The sequence below is a fragment of the Lemur catta genome, chromosome X (assembly GCF_020740605.2).
Source record: "Lemur catta isolate mLemCat1 chromosome X, mLemCat1.pri, whole genome shotgun sequence".
NCBI lineage: Eukaryota > Metazoa > Chordata > Mammalia > Primates > Lemuridae > Lemur > Lemur catta.
In genome coordinates, this window is record NC_059155.1 from 34,059,733 (window position 1) to 34,086,517 (window position 26,785).

Genomic DNA, 26,785 nt, shown 5'->3' on the forward strand with positions numbered 1-26,785 from the left:
GTTCTAATCTAAAGGCTATCTGCTGGTGAGTTCCTTCTTGCTTTGGGGAGGTCAGTCTTTGTTCTATTAAGGCCTTCAGCTGATGAGGCCCATCCACATTATGGAAGGTAATCTGCTTTACTCAAAATCCACTGATTTAAATGTTAATCTCAGCCAAAAAACACCTTCCAGAAACATCCAGAATAATGTTTGTGCAAATATCAGGACACTGTGGTCAGCCAAGTTGACATAAAATTAACCATCATATTAGTTGATTCCAATAATGGTTCAATTTTACATCTGATTTATGGATTAAAATAAGGTTTATGGAACTTTATTCTGATCAAAGTGAAACTCTGACATTGAGAAAGCTATTACCAACTCAGTTTAAAAATTCAACATTTAAGATAAGTATTTTTGTGGTGATAATTTTTTTCATAGAAATACAAATTTTGGAGGAGCACAGCACCATGGTTAAAAACAATGTTCTTAGTAGAAACATGTAGAGCAGAAACATAGTTGGGATTGGTTGTGAATTACACAAAAAATTCATAATTGTGTTCAAACAAGTAGATTACAAAATTGTTTCTGGACAGGCAGGAGTGAGGAAGGAGAATCTTGGGTTATTCCCATGCTTTTTTTATTTCTTCCTGCATGCAGATATTCTAGTAAAGAACAGTGGCACCCTAGCATATTTGACACTCGTGGCAGATAATTTTTAACATCCCTCACCTCTATATGACAAAATTATTTTCAGTAATAATCATGTAATAATTAGCAATAATTATTTTATAGATTTTGTTTTTAGTTTAAAAACAATTAAAATTTTAAAAGAATACATTTCAATTTGAAATACAATATCCAAATTCAGTAAAACATTTCATATATGAACCAGATTTTCACTTATCAAAAAAAAGTCTTACATCTTGCAGATTGCACTCTGCTGTTTTCCATCTTACACACAAATAAGAAAACTCCAAGTTGTCACATAGAATGACAGGATTGAGATAATAGTACTTTTCTTTGTTTTTACAATCACCTGGCTATCACTATTTATTTCAAATCTACTGTTAAAATTCAGGAGTATATGGTACCACAGGATTTGAAGAAAGGAACTGCAAGCCAGAAGCAAGCTGGAAGGATTTTGAATTGTTGGATACTTAATTTAGAAACAAATGTGAGTAGCTGAGTCCACATGTGTCAGGGCTGAATATATAACCGGAAGTTCTCTGAAGTAACTTCCTGGTAGAACACAAAGTTTATTAAAAGGATAAGTAATGAAAATGTGCTAATATGAACTTCCAGGTCTGTACCAAATAGAAATGCATTCATATATTCACCAAAAGATATGTAAAAAATGTTCATAGCAGTGTTTGGGCTGCTATTGCAATAGCTGAAACCTGGAAACTGCCCAAACATTCATCAACAGGAGAATGAATAAGAAGTGTTAGAGGTTACAAGGATAATAAATAGAGTGAAGAATTGTTTAAGGCAAAATTATGGAACATATAACATTGGTATTAACATGTATTGAACCAAGAACTATGCTAGGCACTTTTGTATACATTATTTTGTTTAATCTTCAACACATTCTGTGATGGAAATATTATCTTCATTGGACATATGAAGAAACTGAGGCACACAGAGATCAAGGATCTTGCCCAAGATCGTCATGCTAGTTAGTGGGGAACTCAGGATTTGAACTCGGATCTTTCTCAGCCCAAAGCCTGCTGCCTCTCTATGATAGATAGCAAAGGCAAACAAACTAGGGAAGTAGAGTTCACACACTCATATGTGCTAAAATTATAACAGCGACTGTTTCTTGAGCACCTACTATGTGGCAAATACTCACCTAGGTGTTTATATACATGATTTTTACAATTCTCATAAAACCCTTCAAAGCAGGAATTATTTTTCTCATTATTTGAGACATAGTCTAACTCTGTTGCCCTGAGTAGAGTGAGTGTCGTCAGCCTAGCTCACAGCAGCCTCAAACTCCTGGGCTCAAGTGATCCTCCTGCCTCAGCCTCCTGAGTAGCTGAGACTACAGGCCTGAGCCACCAAACCCAGCTAATTTTTCTATTTTTAGTAGAGACACGGTCTCATTCTTGCTCAGGCTGGTCTCAAACTCCTGAGCTCAAGTGATCCTCCTGCCTGGCCTCCCAGAGTGTTAGGATTACAGGCATGAGCCACCATGCCTGGCCCTTTCTCATTTTTAATTTAAATTAAATTTAAATTTTTAAATTAAAATTTTTTAAGAGTCTTTCTCTGTCGCCCAGGCTGGAGTGCAATAACCCAATCATAGCTCTTTGTGACATCAAACTCCAGGGCTCGAGCGATCCTCCTGCCTCGGCCTCCCAGAGTGCTAGGATTACAGGCATGAGCCACCTGGCGGGCCTAGAATGTACTGTTAATATGCTCATTTTACTGAGGCAAAAATAGAGGCTAGGTGTCTGATTTGCACAAAGTTACAAAGCAGTTAAGTGTTCCCCCAGATTTATACCCTGATCTGGCCAACTCTGGGGCTCTGGGTCTCAACTCTTACAACTTAAGGATTTTTGGAAGAACTGGGCCACAAGTCAGGAAAATGGAAGCCACAATGTAGTTAAGGTCTTGGGAAGGGGATGCTTGGCTCAAGGAGCCTGGTGACTGGAACCCGAAGAGCCGACGCCCAGTTTAGGCCCACTAGGAAGAAACGCGGACAGCGGTAGGTTTGGGGATCTGGGAGCCTCTGAATGGGAGACTGAGGGAAAGAGGGATAGAGGCTGCGCCGAGGTAGTCTCGGCTTCTTCCGGAAGAAAATTCCCACGGCCGCCTCGTGAGCGTGGAAACCGATAGGCGCCAACGGAGGCGCACGGGCGGGGGCGCGGGCGGGGCCGGCGGGGCGGTGCCTGCGGGGCGCGGGCGGGGCCTGTGGGGCGGGGCCTGCGGGGCGCGGGCGGGGCGCGGGCGGGGCGCGGGCGGGGCCTGCTTCTCTTCATCTTCCAGCAGCTTCGGCGCTAGCGAAGAGCGTTCGGGCGAACCTCTCGGCTTTCCCGCGCGGCACCGCCTCCTGCTGCGCCTCCGCCTCCTCCTCTGCTCAGCCACCGGCTTCCTTCTCCTCAGCGGTCAGCACGCGTGCCGGCCGGCTTCGTTATGGCGACCCGCAGCCCCAGCGTCGTGGTGAGCAGCTTGGCCCGCCAGCCCGGACCAGGCCCACGCGGCCGGCGGCGGAGCGGCGGCGGCCGGGCCCTGAGGCGCGGGATCCGCAGTGCGGGCTCGGGCCGCCGGGCCCCGGGAACCCCGGGGACCGGGGCGGCCCCAGTTTCCCTGGTTCGGCTTTACGTCACACGAGGGCGGCAGGGAGGACGGAATGGCGGGGTTTGGGGTGGGTCCCTCCTCGGGAGAGCTCTGGAAAAAGAGGGCTGCGTGTGGGAAGGGAAGGTGGAAATGGCGTTTTGGTTGACATGTGCCGCCTTGAGCGTGCTGTGGGGAGGGGCCGTGGGCCGATTCGGGAATGACCGCGCGGGGCGAGGGCATGGGGGCTTTCTCAGGAGAGGCCCTGGTCTGGAAGTTTGGGGTGTGGTGGCGAGGTCCTCAGGGCACCTCTGGAGGGGGCCTCGGTATGGAAAACGACAGTATGGGAAGGCATGTGGGGGAATGGGCTTTGCATTTCGTACTGCAGATTCTATAATTCATTTTTGTGAGAATACGCATTGCCTCATTGAAGCCTCACGACACCTCCGGTAGCAGCAACCATGCCTATTTTACACACGAAGAAACTAGTGGAAAGACCTGAGATCATTTCATGCCGGGCCTTGGGTTCAGTCAGATGTGCTATAATCCGGATCTCATGGTGTCTGATGGCTGCAGGGGATAAAAAATGAGAGTCTGCTTCTTCCCTTCAAGAACGTTCTTAGCATATCAGCGTCTGGCATTTTGTCTCCACCCTCATTGGTTCTTTTTCATGGTTGTTCAACTAGCCAAGCTACTGCCCTCCCTCCCCAACCTTTCTGATCGTGCTTGCTAAAAAATAGCCAAACCCCCTGCCTGTTAAATGCCTTAGCCTACTTTTTTTATTATTCTTGTCGTTTTAGCAATTACGTGGTTACCTGTTGATTGTCTCTCCCACTAAAGCTTTATAGGGGCAGGAATCACCACTGTAACCACTACAACAGCACTGAAGTCCTCAATAATGGTTTGTTGAATGAATACATTAAATAATTAACCACTTGAACTCTAGGAAAGAAAGGTTTCTGTTTCATATTAAGTGTTGTGACTTAAGGTAAAGAGTAGTGTTATTAATGAAGTCTGACCTTGAATCTTGCTTGGTTGGGCTATTTACTGGCTGTGTGGCCTTGGGCAGCTTACTTCACCTCTCTGGGCTTAAGTTTTGTTTTTTTTTTTTGAGACAGTCTCACTCTGTTGCCTGGGCTAGAGTGCCATGGTGTCAGCCTAACTCACAGCAACCTCAGACTCCTGGGCTCAAGCAATCCTTCTGTCTCAGCATCCCGAGTAGCTGGGGCTACAGGCATGCGCCACCATGCCTGGCTAATTTTTTCTATATATTTTTAGTTGTCTGGCTAATTTCTTTCTATTTTTAGTAGAGATGGGGGTCTCACTCTTGCTCAAGGCCGGTCTCGAAATCCTGACCTCGAGCGATCCTCCCGCCTCAGCCTCCAGAGTTGTAGGATTACAGGCGTGAGCCACTGCGCCCGGCCTTAAGTTTTTTTATGTATATCTGAGATGCTGGCTACCTCCTGGTGTTATTGAAAGGATTATAAGGCAATGTATGTGAATAAACAACCCTTGCAAGGTCCCTGACTGGGAATAGTGGTAATAGCTATCATTGTGTTTACATACATAGTCCTAATTATTTTTCAAAGCAATCCTGTAACGATGGTATGATAATTAACCATTTTACAGATGAGGAATCTTTGAAGCCTCAGAGAGGTTAACAGACATACCCTGTGTCACACAGTTATTAAGAGGAAGAGCTCTGACTCAAACCTATGTCTCTCTCGGATGCTAATAATAGGTACCTATAAAATGGTAATGGGTGATGTTTTTATTCAGTTGCTTAGGAAGTTAGGTGCTTCTAGCATTGGGGTAGGATGCCTGCCCCAGCATATAGTGAGTTAGTTATTGCTAGAGTTGGCTGTTGTTAGTTTTATTTGAACATCACGATATTCATTGTATTTTTAGTTTGCAAATTCCTGTTCCTTTTTTAAAAACTTCCTTCCTTTAAATTGAATGTTAGCAATAACAAACACTTAAATAATGCTAACTATGTGCTACTTTTCTATACCCTGTATGTATATTAACTGATTTGATCTTTTTAAAAAAATTATGCCGGCCGGGTGCGGTGGCTCATGCCTGTAATCCTAGCACTCTGGGAGGCCGAGGCGGGAGGATCACTCAAGGTCAGGAGTTCAAGACCAGCCTGAGCAAGAGCGAGACCCCCTGTCTCTACTAAAAATAGAAAGAAATTATCTGGACAACTAAAAATATATATAATAAAAATTAGCCAGGCATGGTGGCACATGCTTGTAGTCCCAGCTACTTGGGAGGCTGAGGCAGGTGGATTGCTTGAGCCCAGGAGTTTGAGGTTGCTGTAAGCTAGGCTGACGCCAGCAGCACTCTAGCCCAGGCAACACAGCGAGATTCTGTCTCAGAAAAAAAAAAAAGAAAAGAAAAAAGAAATAAAAAATTTATGCAGCTCAGAGAGATTAAATAGCTTGCCCAAGATTACCCAACAGTGCTAGAATTTGAACCCAAGTTGTCTGGCCCCAGATCCTTAGAACTTAAAAGTTAACCTCTAAACTTTCAAGTTAGTAATGAAAATAGTAGATATTTATTGAATATTTACTGTGTTTTAGGCTTAGAGGTAAACATTTTGCAGGCATTATCTAATGTAAACACCCCAAAGTTACATAATAGGTACCTTGTTAGGAAGATAAACACTTGTATGACCTTGGAGGCACAGATTGATGAAGTAACTTGCCCAAGATCACTTAGATGAAATTGGCCCCCAGATCTGCCTGATACTATGGTGTTTGTAATTATTGTTTTAAACTGCCAGGGTAAACTTGGACACACTTGAACTTCCAGGAAAAGCTTCTGGATTTTTGTAAATTAATGTGAAACATCAGATGTGCTTTATGTGAATATAATATCTTCTGAATTTCAGGATGGTAGTGCTGAAAATGCAATCCTGTAGTCTCTGAACTTAAATCTCACCCTGCCAATAATTTTTTACATTTTTTATTAAATGGTGCATTTTTTGTCCTCAACCATACAGTTATCAACAGGGTTTAGACTGACATTAGTCTGTCGGTATAGACCAAATTATTCTTTCTGACCACTGAGAAATGGAGCAGTTCAGTTTGGGGGTTTCTGTGAACTGAGTACTGTGACATGTATACTAATTGTTTTCTGTCTATTGTTTGTATCTGAGTATTGCAAAGGGTAGGGAAAGGACCAACCATATCAGCAGAAAAGAGATGTCTTGGAGTTTTCTTTTTTTTGTTTTGCAGTTCATTGGGCAGTAACTGGGCCATGTCATTTTCCGCCTTGTGGTGAAGAGATGCTGAAGTTGTGCTACTATACTCTTCTTCCTTTCTGTAATTTTATGTTGTGTAGATTCAGTAAGATTTATATGGTATGAAAGTATTGATCACCACCATTAACATCAATATTGAGACTCAATTATTATTTTCCTGCCAGCAACTACCAAGTTACTAACATTTAAAAATAGTTTACTGCTACTAAGAATTCAAACAAACAGTTCAAATCGTTATGGAGCTGCTATCTTCAACATTGTGCTTCTGATAATTGATAGGTATAATTTTTTTTGTCCAGAGTGAATGTGCCTATTATCCCACTGTGGATACTAATAAAAGGAAAGATTGCAGTGTTGGATAAATTCATGGCCTTGTACATACAGTAGTTATGAGCCCACTTGCCTAAAGTGGGTAATAATTTATCCCTCCCTGGGGTGGATAGTCAAGAATGCTGATTTTAATGTTTGTAATAGTTTTAACCCTTAAAAGGGAAGGCAAACAAGTTATGTATGTAATTTATTTGTAAGACTGATATAAAATTGGTAGATGAACATACTAGCTTAAGTTATTTTTACATTTAGGAATATTTTCATCAGTAATTCATAATTTTGGTGTTATGATATCCTGAGTTAACACAAATTATCCCAAGAGGATGCAGTATCATGTGCTTTGAGGTTTTTTTTTTTTTTGAGAATTTTAATGTATCTAAATATGAAAGGTAAAAATATACCACCTCACAATTGCTGCCCATTCTAGAAGCTTTTAAATGTTGGTTACTAGGAATAAAATCAAATGTGTTTTATATATTATTGTACGTCTATTAATTCACATAGCTCATTTTAAGACTCACTTTCTCACCTCTATTTAGTCTTGTTTGGACCCATGAACATTGTCTTTTTTTAAGGAACATTGTCATTTTTTGGAACACAAAGAGACTGAAGCAATGCTAGTTGCAGATGATGAATTGATGTTGCAAGTGTTGTCTTAGCTTTGGTTAATTTCCTTGCTTGCTGTTATATTTCTCAATACTTTCTCATATTAATAAAAGTACCTGTATAAATTTTTATCATTGACAAGTGTATCACAAATAGATTAGAATTTAAGAGCTGTGTCCTGGAGCTCTGGGGAGAGATGCAGATTTCTGAACTGTCTTGGTAAAGAGTAAGTAACTCAGAGCTATTAATTAACCTGTCCTTTGATTTCTAGTTCATCCAGAAGTGGCAATAGTGGGAAAGGTGGATCTGGAGAGAAACCACATTTTCATTTTTTTTACCACTTCTAGGCCCCTCCAGAGCTATCCTCAAGTATTTTAGGGTTGGGCCCTCCCCTAGAGCCATCCAGGACCTTTCTTGTGATCTAATCTAATTGTGTTTATGTTTGGTGCTTGTTATGGACTGAACATTTGTGTCCTCTCCCCGAAACTGATACATGTTTGATATGTTGAAGCCCTAACCCCCAATGTGATGGTGTTTGGAGATGGGGCCTTTGGGAAGTAATTAGGGTTAGATGAGGTAATTGAGGGTGGGGCCTTGGTCTGATGGGATTAGTGCCCTTCTAAGAAGAAACACCAGAGAGCTTGCTAGAAGAGTTCATGTGAGTACACAGTGAAAGGCCTACAAGCCAAGAGAAGAGGTCTCAGAATGAAACCTACCTTGCAGGGACCTTGATTTTGGACTTCCCAGCCTCCAGAACTGTGAGAAAAAAATTTCTCTTATTTAAGCCACTCAGTCTATGGTGTTTTGTTATGGTAGCCTGAGCAGACTAACAGTTCTTTTGGAGGGTGTTGGTAATAACTACAGGCAACACCAAGTCACAAATAGTAAAACAGATATTCATAGAGAAAATTGGGCACTGCTACTGCCTAGTTGGTTTAGAAGGCTGTGCTAGTTCATTGTTAGAGACATGCTGGTCTCATTTACTCAGTTTATAATCTAGGCAACAGAATATAATGACTACTTTAAGCTTGGTACTGAATATGGAGGGAATCATTGGTGCTGGGTTACTTTGGGTTCTAGGTTTAACTTTTGTGTATATATAATTGTGTTTGATAATTCACCAGTTTGTGGGCTTGTCAAATTAGATTTGGGTACAGATTATGAACTTTATTGTGCTGTATAGTTGTATGTATGCCTTTTCCACTAGATTATACATTTTTTACAGGCTGTAAATTTATAATTATCCTTATATCCTCCCGTAAAATCTTTTGCACAGTGCCTTAATGAAGGTAGATGCTGAATGCATTTTTGTATAATTGAATATATTGTGATCCCAACTCTTTCTAAATGTTCCTGTCTAAGCAGCCACTGGATTTTAACTAATCCATATCAGATGGGGTTAATTAATATCCGATATTAACCAATATCAGATGGGACAAGTAAAAGCTAATACGATTATAGGCCATCAAGTGTATTTCTATCTAGCTCTTGTAGATATTGAAGTTATTGGAACTGTTTAATATGAAGTTTTGGTGTTTGGGATGATTAAAACTGAAGTTCCTATTTATTGAGTTATATCTGTTTTATGTTATTTCATGTCAGTGGTCCAGGTCCAAGTGAGGCTTCTGAGTCATAGTTCTCTCTTACACTACCTTAACACTTTGCATGTATCTTTTTTATAGCAGTTTAACTTTGTCCACAGTTATTCATGTACATTTCATGACATCTATTAACACCGTAAGCTCAATGAGGGTAGTTATATCAAATTTATTTAATCCTCTCTGGTATACGCAACATAGTAAATACCCAATAAATATTTGAGTATTAGTGATGAGGATACAGGTTCTGAATAATGTCTTTAACATTTTAAAATTAGTATTCTAATATTTGATCATTAAATATGAATTAAGAAGACTGGGACTTTTTGTTAAGCGTCAAATTGGGAAAAGTTGATGTTGGTGCCTTGTCATCATTTAATGAATTGCCCCTTATTTAACTTTGTATTATGATGCATTTTGAACATCCACAAGTAGACATAATAGTATAATGACCCTACATGTACCCATTGCCCAGTTCTGACAACTATCCATGCATAGCCAATTATATATTTCTTAAATCAGGACCCCTGTAATTATACCCCATGTATATAAGGTGAATTATACCAAAGTTGTGAATTCATGCCTAAAGTACCTCAAGTGCTGTAAATTTTTTGAATTTATGTTTTTGCCTTTTGGGAAAAGTTATATTGACATGTTTTTTATACTTGAATTAACAAACCATAAATGAATCTTTTGGCCGGGGGAGGTAGCTCACGACTGTAATCCTAGCACTTTGGGAGGCCGAGATGGGAGGATTTCTTGAGCTCAGGAGTTGGAGACCAGCCTGGGAAACCATGAGACCCCATTTTTCTATTTCTTTGTGGAGATAGGGTCTTGCTCTTGCTCAGGTTGGTCTCAAACTCCTGTCCTCAAGCAATCTTCCCGCCTCAGCCTGCCAAAGTGCTAGGATTATAGGCGTTAGCCACCACACCTGGCCTCTACAAAAAATTTTTGAAAAATTAGCTGGACATGGTGGTACATGCCAGTAGTCCCAGCTACTCAGGAGGCTGAGGCAGGAGGATCGTTTGAGCCTAGGAGTTTGAGGTTGCAGTGAGCTATGATGATGCCACAGCACTCTAGCCTGGGCAACAGAGTGAAACCCTGTCTCAAAAATTTTTTTTTTCAAAAAAAGAAAATTAGGATTCAATTAAAAAATAACAAACCAACTCTTTGACATAAATGTGATACGTAAATCTGTTTGGGTTGGAAATCAATTTGGTATGTTGACAGAGATAGAATTCCTAATTTTGAGGACATTGCTGCTTATCTGCCTGTATTCTTAAATTGTACGTCTGGAATGAACCCTGGGCAGAATTCACATTGGCTTTCTTTGAAATAAACAAGACTTTTTGACATTTTAGTCTACCTGCAAAACCTGTAGCCAGGCACTGAGCCATTTAGACAGTTATAGTAGTCTTTACAATATGTATTTCAAGGAGTCCTGGGTCCTGGTTTGTGCTTATGGCAGAAGCAGTGAGTAACTAGGAGGAAGTGGGTGAGTAAGCTTCAGCAAAGTCATTTTTGGCACTCTGCATCTTACTGATTTTAAAGCACTATGAAATAGTACACTTTTATTCTTGTCAGATGACAGCAGATATATTCAGATGAGCCTGACATGAATGTGTATTATATCATCTTATAATAATCTAGCAAGGTCTGTCTTTTTTCCTGAAGTTGAACTAAATTTCAGTCTGTAAAATTTACAAAAGCAATACTTGCTTAGAAAATAATTCTTGGAATGCTCCTATAGGTGACATAAATGTTCCATTTCCATTCTTTTTGTAGTAAATGTGTTCTGATATAAACATTATTTAAAGGTTTAGCAGATATATTAGCAGTTAATCTTAGTGGATCTGGCATAATCTTTTTTCCCCCAAGAATGGATTTTTTTTCCTGCTTATGAAAGTAATACACGTGTGTTTAAAAGCAAGCCAGTATTGACTTCTGCCCACACTTGGCCATGCCTGGAGTCATGTCCCTGTCCATTTACCTGAAAATGTTCATCGCCAGCCTCCTGCCCATGTGCACAGGGGTCGAAGTAATGTACAGGTATTATGGGCCAAACTGATAATAAATAGATTTCCACCAAAGTCTGAGAACTCAAAATAAATTCTGAGCTTTTGGGACTGAACGAGAGACAACATAGACCTCAAATTTTCAATCTCAAAATATAACTGAATTCTGTGAGTAATATTATAAATCTTAAATATATATTTTTGAAATTTATTAAAAGTCAAACTGCTTGTCTCTAAGCAATAATACAATGGCAACTGAAAGAGGAGGTGTTGAATAGGTGTAAACTGATACACTGAGATTTAATTATGATTTGACTAGTATTTCTTGAAAATTGCTGAAGCTTATATAATCAGCTTCTTGAATGAGATTTGAAAGATAATTTAATCTTGAATATCATGTGAGATAAAGTGTTACAGTTCTTTCTGGTTTATTTCTCTGAATAAACTTTGAATATAGTGGTGAATGGAAATTAGTCATTAATAAAAGTGACATTGACAATGAAAAAACAAATATTAAAGTGTAGAAAGTGGCAAGTCCCGATTTACCATCATTTGGTATGTTTCTACACACTCACCTACCGTTTATGAATTTATCCCTCCCTTTCTTCTTTCACCCTCTTATATTTTTGTATTTTGATTTTTTGTTTATGTATTTTGTTTTAATTTAATGTATCTTTTTAAATTTCCCCATGCTTTTTTATGTGTATATATAAAAACATATACTGCCAAAGATAATTTATATGAAAGACTATTTTTTAAGAAAGTGATACTCACTGAAGAAAATTTGGAATATAGAGCAAAGAATAAAGAACTAAATAAAATTGCTGTAACTCCCCTTTCAAAGATAATAGCTTTTATGGTTTTGCTATAGTCTTTTTATTTGTGTATATAGGTACATATATAATATTTATAAAGCTGTAATCATAGTACATTTCACCAGAGGTACCATATCATCAGTGTTATTAAATATTTTGTATGCCAGAAGCTAGGCATATCAAGACAACCAATATGTGGTCCCACTTGAACAACCTTGGAGTATCTACTATCTAGTGTGTCTAACTCCACAAGTTGACTGTAACAATCTCAGACTTCTAGGAGTTTGGGTTTTTAAAATATCACTTAGCTTTTTTGGATGATTTTTCCCCCCTGCTGTGAGATGAGAGAGGCAATTTGGATTTAGGATGGAGGACAGTAGTTTTTCTTGTTCAGTATGATATTTTAACTTGTTAGGCTACAGTGTATTAAATTTTTTTACTTAATTTTCAAACATACTCAAAGGTGGAGAGAATAGTGTAATGAATCCTCGTATACTCATCACCCATGTTTAGAATATTATCAATATTTTGCCACATTTGTCTTAACTCTTTAAAATTTTTCTTTCTCTCTATGACCTAAAGGAAATAGCACGTCATAACATTTTGCTTAACTATAATTCATCATCATACCTACAAAGTTAACTGTTCTTGATGCCATCTTATACTTAAATTTCTCTGATAGATGAAGGCTTTTTAAAATATTTAAATCCAGACAAATGTTTGTATCCTATAATGCTCTCATTAAAACAGCTGTATTTCTTTTTCAGATTAGTGATGATGAACCAGGTTATGACCTAGATTTATTTTGCATACCTAATCATTATGCCGAGGATTTGGAAAAGGTGTTTATTCCTCATGGACTAATTATGGACAGGTTAGTAAGATCTTAAATCGATGTATTTTTAATATTAATTTCAAGTATCCACAACTGTTTTGGGTAGCTGATATTTGAACATAAATTAGGCCAACTTGCTAAATAATAGATGCTTTCTATTTTTAAAGTCCTCTTTGTTAAAAAAAAGAGGGGGGCTTACTAATTACCTAGTATAATTCATGGTATAGTAGAAATCTGTAGGGAGTAGAACAAAGTAAATATCAAAGGGAGATTGGAAAAATGAATTCTAGTCACAGAGTATTTGATTTCTCAATCCTGAACAGGGTAACGGGCTGGGGCAAGGTCAGATTTTGATTATTGTGCACATCTAGCTTGAAAATTTCCCCTCAAGTGAATTACAATGAAAAACCTTACTTAGCGTATGAATGCTTGTCTTATATGTCTAGTTATTCTTTTTTTATTTTAAAATTATCAATGTTTGTGTTGTAAAGTGTTTAACCATGGAGGCTATAAATGAGAAGAGTAAAGTTCACTTCTTTCAGCCTCCTGTATCACGTTCCTTCCCTAAGCACTGGCTATGCAAATGTGCATCTATACATATATATTTTTAATGAATGCATATGTACTATCATATAGTTTTAAAATTTACTGGAGGCTGGGTGCAGTGGCTCATGCCTGTAATCCTAGCACTTTGGGAGGCTGAGGTGGGAGGATTGTTTGAGGTCAGGAGTTTGGGACCAGCCTGAGCTAGAGCGAGACCCCATCTCTACAAAAAGTAGAAAAATTAGCTGGGCATGGTGGTGCATGCCTATAGTCCCAGCTACTCAGGAGGCTGAGGCAGGAGGATTGCTTGAGCCCAGGAGTTTAAGGTTGCAGTGAACTATGATGATACCATTGCACTCTAGCTGGGGCCACAGAGCGAGACCCTGTCTCAAAAAAAAAAAAATTGGACTTTTTATATTAGTGCATCTAGAGCTATCTCATATTTTAAAAGTTGCATAGCATTCCATTTTATGGATATACCATAACTGATTTAACCAGCCCATTATTGATGAACAGTCAAGATCTCTCCACCATTTTGCTCTTATAGACTATACTAGAGGGAACATCCTTTTACACATTATTTTAGCACTTGTTCAACCGTATCCAAGTAGAAATTCTGGGTCCAGGGGAAGGTGTTTATTGAATGTTTTGGTGCTGCCAAATTATCCTCCAAAAAGCTGTATCATTTTATACTCCCAATGGTATATGAGAGTGCCCTTCTCGTCAGTCTCTTCCAATGTAGATATTATCAGAGAAATCTCATTTGATCAGAGTTTGCCAGTCTAATAGATGAAAATGGTATCTTGTTTTTATTTGTATTTTTTAAATTTATGATAGATGTTATGGTATACTTGATTTTTTGAAAGTATTAACTTTTTGTTTTATGAAACAAAACTTCATGGGGGCAAAGGGTGTGTTTGTGGAAGTTAAATACTTAAGAGACGTTTATTATAAAGATTATGAAACTTTCTATTAAATTCCTGATTTTATTTCTGTAGGACTGAACGACTTGCTCGAGATGTGATGAAGGAGATGGGAGGCCATCACATTGTAGCCCTCTGTGTGCTCAAGGGGGGCTATAAATTCTTCGCTGACCTGCTGGATTACATCAAAGCATTGAATAGAAATAGTGATAGATCCATTCCTATGACTGTAGATTTTATCAGACTGAAGAGCTACTGTGTACGTATGTTAATATGTGTTTTGTTTTTAAAGAAAATGTAGCAACTATAGGTTTTCTTATATTTTCTTTGAAGCTCTGCAAACTGTACTTACACATTTGTTTCATTTGCTTACAGTACGATTTTTGTAACAGATTCAGTAGTATTTTACACCAAAGTGAATATTGTCTTTTCCAAGCTACTCACCTCGGAGGCTATATACTTATTTTAAAGGTATCTTTAAACTCCTTTTAGAAATTGATGTTGGGACTTGGGATACTTTTTTGACTATACATACTTTCTGGTGGCAAATATCCTTTCCTGAACTAGATTGGTTGGGGGGGTTATAAGTCATTTGGAGATAGGTGTGATAAATAAGGTGGGTCAACACTTGTTTCCCAGAAATTACACATGGAGCTAGAGCATTGGCAAATTGAAGAAACCACTATTGACCCACAGTCACTCTGTCCGTGTCACACAATCTGAAATGCATCAGAATATTGACATTCTGGGATAAAACAAAATCAGTATGATCTTTACAAGTGAATTTCATCCACAATTTCTTTGATCTTGTGAATATTTGATTTTTATTAGTTCAGCCTATTACTTTGTTTCTGGTTTCATGTTGGGATGCTATTTCCTATGACTTATTCTTTTCCTTTAAAATAGGAATTTCTCCTAGCTTCTTTGAAGATTAGAATAAATGTCCAGTGTCTCTGCTGTTTCATGAGTCATTGTTGCAGTCCATCTTTGTAGAAACTTACCTTATGTTCACATTTTTATTGAGAATAAGACCACTTATCTACATTTAACTTCGAACCTTCATTCTCTCTATTAATCATCTGTTTGAATGACGCAAGTCTTTGACCTTTTCAATGTTTCCATCAGTCCTATGGGTGATTGGGCAACCATTTAAGTATTGCCATAGACATTTTCCCTATCCCATTGAAACCCTTTATGCCCATGTGTCATAACATTACTTCCTACTTAGAAGTTCCTTTTAACTTATCAAAGTCATACTTGAATTAAAGACTTATTTAAATATAAAATTGCAATTTTTGTTCAATAGAAGTGATTGATTTATTGATTGGTAGTTTATGCTACGACTTAATTCTAGTCAGTATAGCTGCTGGTATTATAGCTGGCCAGCCTTTAATGCAGCAAAACATGTACTTATAGTACATGGTGTGATTTATCTTTTGGATCTTATGTAGCTTCCCTCTCAACCCCTCACCCTGCAAATCAATCTTAATCAGACTCATTACTTTATGACTCATCTCTGGGGATTTGCACAGAATGTTCTTTCTTTGAAAAACAGAAACAAGCAAAAAAAAAAAAAAGACAGGGGGACTTTAATATTCTCTTTCTAAAAGTATTTTATAATTATAAGAGCAATTTGGAATGGTAGAAACACTTTTGACATTTTAATTCTATTTTCTACTTTAGGTTTTTTTCCTAACTTAGTTTTAGATCTTAGAGGATTATTAAGCTGAACTCCTCAACTGATTAAAAGCATGAAATCTTAAACATAAGCAAAGCATGTTTTTAGGTTAATTTCACATAGAAAAAATGTTATATTTTATATGAAATTCTGTGTAGATTTACTATTAAGCTGTAGAAATTAGGAAACGACTCCAGAATACTATCTGTTGATTTGAAGTAACATTTCTACCCTATTTAATAATTCAACAGCTTGTCATGGAAGATATTCACATATGCATATAAAAAACTAGGCAGCTTAATTTGATAAAACCATAAAATGGAAATTTTAAATTGTTTGCAGTATCAGTAACATTGGTGTTAGAATGAATTTTACATGCTGATCTTGACCAATTTGAAACAGTGAGTTAAAGGCTGGCTGATCTGTACTAATCCTAAAGAAATGTTCTATCAACTATTAAATGTTTCCAGAATGTATAAAGAAGCAGTGTCAACACACACATCTATTTTTGTCTTCAAAATAAAAGTTGCATTTTTCTGATTAAAAAAATACATGTTCATTAAAAGAAATACAACTGCAGAAAATTATAAAGAAATTAAGTTATCCCAAATATCACTACCACTTTTTTTTCTAATATTTTATTATTTTGAATTGTTAATTTTTTCTCCCGTAGTTCTTTTTTTTTCTTCAAAATGTTAAGGGGGTACAAACGTTTTTGTTACATGAATACCTTGTATAAGGTTTAAGTCAGGGCTTTTAGTGTGCCTAGGACCAGAATAGTGTACATTTTACCCAATAGGTACGTTTTTACCCCTTACCCTCTCTCACCTTCCCCCCTTCTTGGATTCCAATGACTTTTACTAGGTTATTAAGTATGAAATGTCCGATTTCCTTAAGTACTAAGTCTGACAGTTGATATCTCTGAAGTTTCACTTTGACACTTGTTTTATTTTTATTGTGAAGATACGTCCTCATTCTTTCAAACACACAGCTTGGCTTGTGTTGGTTTTCAACTTTCTCCTCAAGCCCATTCATCTTATTTGCCATCTATATTCTGAATTCCACTCCTGACATTTTGACAATTTCCTTTTCGTTGGGGTCCATTTCTGTAGATCCATTCTGATCCCCTGAGGGTGTCAAACTTGTTTTTTCATGATGCCAGAGTTCTTTTGCTCTTTTCTTCTCATCTGAAACCTCTTCTCTCAGTTCAGGGCAGTCTTTTTTTTTTTTTTTAAGACAGAGTTTTGCTCCGTTTCCGAGGCTGGAGTGCAGTGGCATAATCATAGCTCACTGCAACCTTGAACTCCTGGCCTCAAGTGATCCTCCCACCTTGGCCTCCAAAAGTGCTGGGATTACAGGCGTGAGTCACTCTACCTGGCCCAGGGCAGTCTTATTTGGGAAGATTTTTTAACTTATGTGGATCCTCTAATGTGGGCTTCCTATTACTTCTTCATTCTCCACTAGTCAGAACTTTTGCAAGTGGACAGAATTCATTTTGCCAATTATGGGACTTTTCCTTGGTTGCAGTCAAGGTTCATGTCTTTAACTTTCTGTCTTAATCTTGATAGTCACTTGATTAGGCTGTGTGTTTAACATATCAAACATGCAAATTCATAGACTTTTGAGCATATTAAAGAAAAATGCAGAAAATATTGGTAGTTTCTTATTTATTTCAAACAAATTTTATTGTGTATATTTAAGATATATAACATGATGTTATGGGATACATATAGAGAGTAAACAGGTTACTACCATGAAGGAAATTAACATATCTATCAACTCACATAGTTACCCAATTTTTTTGTTTGTTTTGGTGACAAGAGCAGCTAAAATCTCATTTAGCCTGAGTCCCAAATACAGTACAACTATAGTCCTCATGTTATACATTGGATCTCTAGACTTGTTCATCCTACATATCTGCTACTTTGTGTCCACAGACCTATATCTCCCCATTTCCTCACCTGCCTGCCCCCTAGTAGTTTCTTTATTTATCTTTTTACTCTTATTTTTTGTATTTCATAAGAGACACTTATAAGAGGTTAGTAGCTTTCAGCTTAACCTTTTTCTCTGTATGTATTTAGTCAATTTCTTTGAAGTATGCTTTTTCTCTCCAGAATAAAGTTAAACGTAGGAATACCACTTTGATGTTGACACTAGATTTATCTAGAGCTTATCTTCTATAAATCTGTCTGTTTATCTCTCTCTGTCTCTCTCTCTCTCTCTCTGTGTATATATGTATATATGTATATATATACAGAGAGAGAGCAAATGAAGTGATTCATGCCTTTCTCCTACTTATTAAATTGCGATCATGGACAGGAGTAAGGGTAAGAATTTGACAGGAATGAGGCGGCATGTTATCTGTGGTATAAGGAAACTTTAACAGAACTAGGATCAAAAATACACTTTCTGGTTGTTTCTTATGGCTTTTCACTTTCTTGTAAATCCTTATCCAGCAACTGAGGTTTTATTTAAGCACCCTGAGTCTTAGAACATATAGAAATAGTGTTCAAATTTGGTCCTGCAAAACCATAAATTTTGTTAAAAAATTAAGAAAATTAATTAATTCCCTGAGCAAACATTTTGATCATCTGTTGTATGCAAGGCACTATCTTAGGCCATGAGAAGTAGTTGTGTTGAATGTTGAACATGTTTATTGTATCAGATCCTAATCCCAAACCAAGCATGGAATGAAAAGCATGAAGATGTGATGTAGTAATTTCTGAAGGTTTGATAATAGTGTATTTGAAAATATCAGGTTTTTAAGTATCAGCACTACCTCTTCAATCTTTTCTATTACTATGCCATGCTAAATGATATCTTTGATTTAATCAGAGCAGTGCTGTTCAATGGAACTTTCTGGTTTTTTTTTTTGTTGTTATTATTGTTTTTTTAAAGACAGGGTCTTGCTCTTACTCAGGCTGGTCTCAAACTCCTGACCTCAAGCGATCCACCCACCTCGGCCTCCCAGAGTGCTAGGATTACAGGCGTGAGCCACCACGCCTGACCAGAACTTTCTGTGATAATGGAAATGTTTTATGTCTTTGCTGTCTGGTACAGAGTCACTAGCCACATGTGGCTGTTAAGCACTTGAAATATGTCTTGTGCAACAGAGGAACTGAATATTTAAGTAATTTAAATTGAGACATGTGGCTAGTGGTTACTGTATTGGACAGGGCAGAACTAGATGATCTGTAAGGGCCCTGCTTTATCAGCATCATTTTTAAACTGGTAAAAGTCTTTTATGTATTTTTTTGAAAAGGCAATGTGTTCATTTAAAATAATTCATAAAATACAGGTAAATAAATTATTACCTGGGCATATATCCTTCCAGACTTGTTTTTTCTGTGCATATATTTTAGAAAATCTGCCATTTTCATCTGAGGCACAGTCTACCTCTGAAAGTATATGACTCTAATATTTTCACTTTTGTTGGTATTTGATCAGGGTGTAGAAAGACAAAGGACAAGGGAATGGTTGAGAGATTATTATGTGAAGAGAAAATATGATTGAGTGTGATCAACTTGAGGCCTAGCTGAAAATTGAGAGAATGACTGTTTCCCAATAAGAAACTCCATTCTAGAGTCTTTAAAGAATGATCTGAAGTTCATTGCAAAAAGCAAGCTATATGGTGCTAAGGGAATGTAGAGCCAGGACTTCCTACCTTAGTCATGCCCTCTTGTGAATCCAGCCTTGGTGACTGGCCTCTCTTCTTACAATGTCAACCTGCCTGTTTGTTCCAAGCAGTTCTTTTCCAGCGCATTCATTATGTATTTTTATACAGCTTTTCCTCTTCTTTTCCTATACCAAGCTGCACTTCTTATTTGTACCTAGAGGTTTTCAAAATTCTTAAGGATGGACAAATAGGCATAAACAAAGTTCTTTCCTATTATCCTTCTCATTTTTCACCTAGATTGGAGAGGTAGACAAAATAGAAACATAAATGGTAATGGTATGTATTTGTAGACCCAAAGAACTTCTCTGGGAATTTTTTGTAGTTGACAGTGACACTCTGAATTAAGGACAGATTGGACTCTGGCTGAAAGGAGTGAGGAGACGGGATGGTAGAACAACTGTGGAGGGGGCTCTCCCCTCACCTGTGCCAGTCCTGTTATCCCAGACTTCACCATAATTAAAAATGAGCCATATAAGAAGCGCTCAGTAAAGGGATACTGTGGAAAGGAAGCTTGTTCCAGATAAGAAGGAAGGGAGGGAGGTTCATGCAGTTCCTCTGTCCACCCAGGTGGGGTAATTTATCCATGGATACCATTTGTGCACAGTCTGGGCACTTATATCTGTATTCCAGCACAGTAGACTATACCGTTAACTCTTAAATGAATCTTGTTTATTAGCCTCCATTTAAAAAGATGGCTGTTTCCATGAAAAAAAAAAGAAAAAAAAAAGCCTTGGAAGAGACTTAAGCTAAAAACCTTCAGACAAACAGGAATATGAAAAATTTGGATGCTCCTAGAGCAACAATGTCTTGGTGCTTAGAGTTCTCTTGTCTATTGCCCTATCACCATAGCCTTTGGATCATGGCAATTTTTCCATGTATGTGTGTATGACTTCACACTTTTCAGTTCTCAGGTATTTACTCCTCTCTTTTCCTCTGTAAAAAAGATGAACTGGAGTTAGGATGTAATACTAGGTTTTTACAGAAGATGTCAGTGTTTAACAAGATTTACAGTGTAAGTCATTTAACATGATTCACTCTCATCTGAAGTATCTTTTTCCGTTAATCAGTTCTGTACATTTGAAATGCTGGGTTTTAAATTAGTTAGAATAAGGGATGTTTGTAATTTACCTAAGATGAGCAGTAATATGCAAGGGTTTTTTGATATTGGAAGTCATATATTTAGTTTGCATCACTGAATAATATTGGCCCAGTTGTGTTTTTCGTAAGTAACATTCCCTAAAATTGGACATGTATGTAGAAGCATATAACAAAAATAAAAGCATATAAAAGTAAAAAGTCACGTTATCCCCATTCTCACTATTCAGAGGTAATTTCTATTCTAAATTTTTCAAAATGCTTAATAAAAGTGGTTTCATAGGTAATGTATTGTTATACTGCTTGGTGTTTTTAATAAGCTTCATTCCATGTTGACGTGCATTAGATTACCAAATTCTTTTTTTTTTTTTTTTTTTTTTGAGACAGAGTCTCACTCTGTTACCTGGGCTAAAGTGCCATGGCGTCAGCCTAGCTCACAGCAGCCTCAAACTCCTGGGCTCAAGCAATCCTGCCTCAGCCTCCCGAGTAGCTGGGACTACAGGCATGCGCCACCATGCCCGGCTAGTTTTTTCTATATATATTTTTAGTTGTCTGGCTAATTTCTTTCTATTTTTAGTAGAGACGGGGTCTCACTCTTGGTTAGGCTGGTCTCAAACTCCTGAGCTCAAACAATGCAACCTCCTCGGCCTCCCAGAGTGCTGTGATTACAGGCGTGAGCCACCGCGCCCGGCCATCAGATTCTTTTTAATAGCTGCATGATATTATTATGTGAGTGAACTTGATTAATTTAGATAGTTCCCTGTTAATGGACATATTGGTTTTTTTGAGCAGTTCATACAGTGAACATTCTTGAATGTACCTTTGCATACTTGTGTTTTTATATTATTGATTTCTGGAAGTGGGGTTGCTGGGTGAAATGGCATGCATGTTTACAGTTTTAATAGGTATTGCTATATCATTTTCAGAAGAGGCTGTACCAGTTTATACTCACCAACAGGAATGCTTGTTTCCCCTCAACATATCAGGCTTAAGTTTTGCCAATGTGTATGGGTGAACAGTAGACTCACACTGTTTTAGTATTTGTTTTTCAGACAGGTATCATTTTACACATTATGGCTTTCTCTTCTATAAATTGCCTATTTGTGTTCATTCTCCATTTTCCTATGGGTTCTTATTGTTGGAGCCCAATATTTAATAGGAATATTTGTTACAGATCTTTTCTTTCAGTTTGGGTTTATGTCATGCTTAGTTTTTTACCCTAAGAATGTGAAAAAATTCTCTGATATTTTCTTTCAGTTTACTTACGGCTTTATTTTTTACATTTAGATTTTAATCCATCTGGAATTAATTTTTATGTATGCTATGAGGTAGAGATCATGCTTTAATTTTTCCCCAAATGGATAACTAGTTGACCAAACATCATTTATTGAATAATTCATCTTTTCCTTTTTTTTTTTTTTTTTTTTTTTTTTGAGTCAGAGTCTCACTTTGTTGCCCGGGCTAGAGTGAGTGCCGTGGCGTTAGCCTAGCTCACAGCAACCTCAAACTCCTGGGCGTAAGCAATCCTACTGCCTCAGCCTCCCGAGTAGCTGGGACTACAGGCATGTGCCACCATGCCCGGCTAATTTTTTGTATATATATTTTTAGTTGGCCAGATAATTTCTTTCTATTTTTAGTAGAGACGGGGTCTCGCTCAGGCTGGTCTCGAACTCCTGACCTTGAGCAATCCACCCGCCTCGGCCTCCCAGAGTGCTAGGATTACAGGCATGAGCCACCGCGCCCGGCCTTCATCTTTTCCTTACTGACTCGAAATACCATCTTTATTGTATACTAAATCCTCATATATTTCTGGGTCTGTTTCTGGGCTCTACTTTGTTCCTTGATCTCTTTGTCAATTACTGTGCTGGTACTACACTGTTGTGATTGCTATAACTCTATGGTATGGTTTGCTCTTTGGTAGGACAAGTCTAAGCTCTTTTGTTCACCTGCTCTTTAACACCAATTTTCTGTCTTGAATCCAGCACAGACAGATTATAGTCATTATCACCACCAGCTACAGTGGGTATTGAGCATTCCCTGTGGAAACTCTGGTAAGGGTTTCTACTGGATTCTGTGATAGCAGAAAAGTGGGAGCCTAAGAGGTGTGCGTTAAGGGACTACTGATAAGACCTGGTTTCCCAGACAATGCTGAAGATGACCTGGCCTTGGACTAGACTTTTGAAGAACATATCGTTGGAGTTAGGTGTGAATATAGACCACCCCCTACAACTTGCTTGACTCATGGGAATGCTGCAGGGCCAGAACCAGACACCTGTCTTGCTAATAACTTCCCTCAGGATTCAGAAGTCACCATGAGTGAAGATGAGTGGCTGCTATAATACAGCCCACATAAAAATGGGTGTACCCTATTTTTAGGATTCTTAAAAATAATTAAATCAGTAATGGCCAATTAGGACTTTTTAATTTTTACTAATCTCTACTTGAACGTTACCTAGTCATTTATTTCTGGAAACATAATTCTTATAATTCATACCATTTAGAATATCATAATGCTATGGACTTTAGATAGCTAACTTTTTAAATCTTCTAGTTCCCATTGGATAATTTGAAGTGTATATACATAAGGATATACATGTACATACTTTGTTTTTTTTTTCCACTAGAATGACCAGTCAACAGGGGACATAAAAGTGATTGGTGGAGATGATCTCTCAACTTTAACCGGAAAGGTATGTATCTCGAAGGGGCAGAAAAGAGCACTTCATACCAAGAGTCAATTAGTAACACTGTGCTTTCAATTAATCACTAAGAGATAGTTTAGATAGTATAACTAAACAGCAGTATTTAACCCTTGGAAATAATCTAGGTTAATTATCTTTCCCTAGGTCATATAGCAAAAAGCAGAATCCAATGTTAAACTTAAAAATCCATATTGCCAAGTATTGCTGTCTACCTCTGTGGGAATCTAATTTGAGATCCTTCAAAAAATATAGATGGGGAAAAAGCCTTCTTTTAAAAAATAGACTCACACACGGTTTCTTATAAGATAGAAAGGCTGTATCATGTAGTGGCTGAAGGTGGGTTCAGGAGCCTGACAGCTTTGATTCAAAGCCTGGCTTAGCACTTCCTAACTCTGCAACCTTGGGCAAGTTACTTAACCTCTCTGTGTCCCATATATAAGCAGGGTGGGGGTGATAATGGCAGCCACCTCATGGAGTTAAGAGGATTGAGCAATATAATGCATGTAGGACTCTTAACAACAGTTTCTGGTAAATAAATGCACTCAATAAATTCAAACATACTATCATTTTAAGAAATCTCAGAGTTTTCTTAGCACATTAAAATTCTTCCAGTATTTGTGTTTCCGTTGTGGTTTGTCTCAGGATACTTTTTAATTTCTCTTTTGATTTCATCTTTGGCTCTTTGGTTGTTCAGGAGCATGTTATTTAATTGAAAACAATAGAGATATTAAGATATTTGAATATTCTTATGATACATTGAAAAGATTTTTGAGTAACCAATGATAAATGATGGAATGCTGCTTTTTTAAAAAAGCTGCCAGTTATTGGTAGCTTAACACTGTTGTTTACTTAACTGTACCAAACATAAAGGCGTTAATCTCAGCTGGATGTGGTGGCCCACACCTGTAATCCTAGCACTTTGGGAGGCCAAGGTGGGAAAATCACTTCAGTCCAGGAATTCAAGACCAGCCTGAGTAACATAGCAAGATGCCATCTCTACAAAAACCTTTTTAACAATTAGCTGGGCACGGTGGTACGCACCTGTAGTCCCAGCTACTCAGGAAGCTGAGGCAGGAGGACTGCTTGAGCCCAGGAGTTTGCGGTTATGGTGAGCTATGATGATGCCACTGCACTCTAGCCTGGGCAACAGAGCAAGACCCTGTCTCTAAATAAGTAAATGAATGAATGAATGAATGACCCTGTCTCTAAATGAGTGAATGGATGGATAGATGGCAGGCAGGCATTAATTTCATAAAAGTTTCACATTAATTTTGTGAGGTAGATGATATCACCATTTTACAGATTGGGGAATTAAGGCTTAGCAAGGTTGAAGGACTTGCCCAAAATCACACTACCAGTAGGTGGTAGAGCTTGAATTTAAATGCAGATATGTCTGACTCCAAAGTGCTTTTCTTCTTCTAGCTTTTAGATTTTGATGTTCACATCTTACTTGACTAAGTATGAGAAAACTTTAACATATAAAACTTGTGTGAAATTCTGTGGTCCCAGATCAGTGTCATACCAAACTAATGTTGTTATCCTCAGTATCTTTTGAAAACTTCAGAGGAGAAATTAGAATCTGTTGACTCTTTCTCCCTCCTGTCCATTCTGTATACCACTGCCAGACCTGTCCTCCTTCCCTTTCAGTATGCTTTGTCCGTATTTAGAAGCCATCTGAAGCCCATATTCCTATAATCAGTTTGTAGTGCTGAAAAGGACCTAGCCTTCAAGGCTTCCTGTGATTTAGTTTGACCTTGTCTTTCCCACCTAATGTCTTCTCCTACTCTGTAGCTGTGTGATCTTAAACAGGTATTTGTTTCTAAAATAACTTTTTTCATGATAGTCACAGTAAAGCACTTTTTTGTGGAAAAATCAATAAATACAAATTGAGTGAAGTTATTTCTTGGTGGTAAGATTATGGGATTACTTGAACTTTGTTACGTTTTATGTTTTTGGGATATTTATTTTATGTGTGTGCAGATACATATGCATATAAATTTTTTTTCTTCAGTTAGTACTTGAAAACATGGGCTTTGGATCCTGAATACACTTCTGTTCAAATCTGTACTCTACTACTACTTGGCTATTTTTATGACTTTAGGCAAGTCATTTGACCTGTGAGCCCCATTTTTTTTCATTTATTAAGTAGGGATATAGCTACTTGACATAAAATAAACTGTCAACAGTTGTAGCAATTCTCATTGTTTTATTTTAAAAACCGTATTAGGATTATACTCTAGATACCACAGTTTTGTATTAGACAAATATTTAAACTCCCTAGACTTTTGTTTGTGTAAACTGTCTTATACTAAGAAGGTCTGTGGTTATGACTTAATCAAGGTCATGTAGCTACTTAGTGTTAGAGCCAAAACTAGAATTCAGTTTCTCTGTCTCATAATTCAGTGCTGTTTTTCAAACTATAACTCCATCCCATTGTGCAAATCACTGTTGCATTGAGCCACAGTTACTGGTGGGAATATGTTAGCCTTCGGATATGCTAGCTAGGGTAGAGTAAATGCTGAGAAAGAACCACATAGTAGGTGGTAAAACAATTATTGATCCATTAATTGATTATATTCAGTTTTGCTAAAGATTTAAATTGCAGTATCTTTTGAAGAGACAAATTAGTTGTGATATAAGGAAAGGAAAGCAACTAACTTCTTAAGCATCTATTGCCCTATTACTATATTTCATTTAATCCTCATGGTTGTCCTATGAAGAAGATATTATCATCCCTATTCTGTAGATCAGGAAGTTGAAACTCAAAGTCATACAACTGTTAGATGGCAGAACCACAGTTTGAATCAAGAAGTGTCTAACTCTAGTATCCACTCCTTGCACTATATTGGGATTCATTTGAACAGTTATGTGGCTTTTTTTCATCGTATGGAGCCTCATAAAAATTGAAAAAATGGGCTGGGTATGGTGGCTTACACGTGTAATCCTAACACTTTGGGAGGCTGAGGCAGGAGGATTGCTTGAGGCCAGGAGTTCAAGACCAGCCTGGACAATATAGCAAGACCCTATCTCTAAAAAAATAATAATAATAAATTGAAAAAACATAATTATGTTATTCCTTTTGCTATATGCCTTTGGATTGCTCCAATTTTTTCCTATCTGTTTTCTCTCCTTTTCCTGAGCTCCACTTTGAATAAAAAGTAATTTTTTTTGCTTGTAAAATAGGCTACCGATAGGCTGTAGTTGTCTGTAGTAGCTGCTCCGCTGACAATGGGTCAGAGTGAAATAGGTAGTGTGAATTGCTTGCCAAAAGTTATGGGCTAGCCTTACTTCATTCTGTACTTGGTCCTATTCAGGTTTGTGAGGGATCTTGCCTGCAGTGATAAACTGCTTCAAGACATGGAAAGGTTGAAGCTTTACTTGGCTATACATTTACTTTTAATACCTAGAGCAGTGATCTTCAAACTTTTATTTGCATGCCCAATCTGTAA

General features: G+C 37.7%; 1 protein-coding gene across 2 annotated transcripts in view; it reads left to right on the forward strand.

The window, feature by feature from the left end:
- Window positions 1–2,933: 2,933 nt before the first annotated feature.
- HPRT1 (hypoxanthine phosphoribosyltransferase 1) overlaps window positions 2,934–26,785 on the forward strand; it is a 36,536-nt gene continuing 12,684 nt past the window's right edge. The window contains exons 1-4 of one of the 2 annotated variants that reach the window (XM_045538808.1): window positions 2,934–3,141; window positions 12,652–12,758; window positions 14,261–14,444; window positions 23,259–23,324. In XM_045538808.1, coding sequence (XP_045394764.1) covers window positions 3,115–3,141; window positions 12,652–12,758; window positions 14,261–14,444; window positions 23,259–23,324 — 384 coding nt within the window. In that variant the 5' untranslated portion in view covers window positions 2,934–3,114. The remainder of the gene's footprint in view (window positions 3,142–12,651; window positions 12,759–14,260; window positions 14,445–23,258; window positions 23,325–26,785) is intronic. The other variant, XM_045538809.1, reaches the window with a different exon arrangement.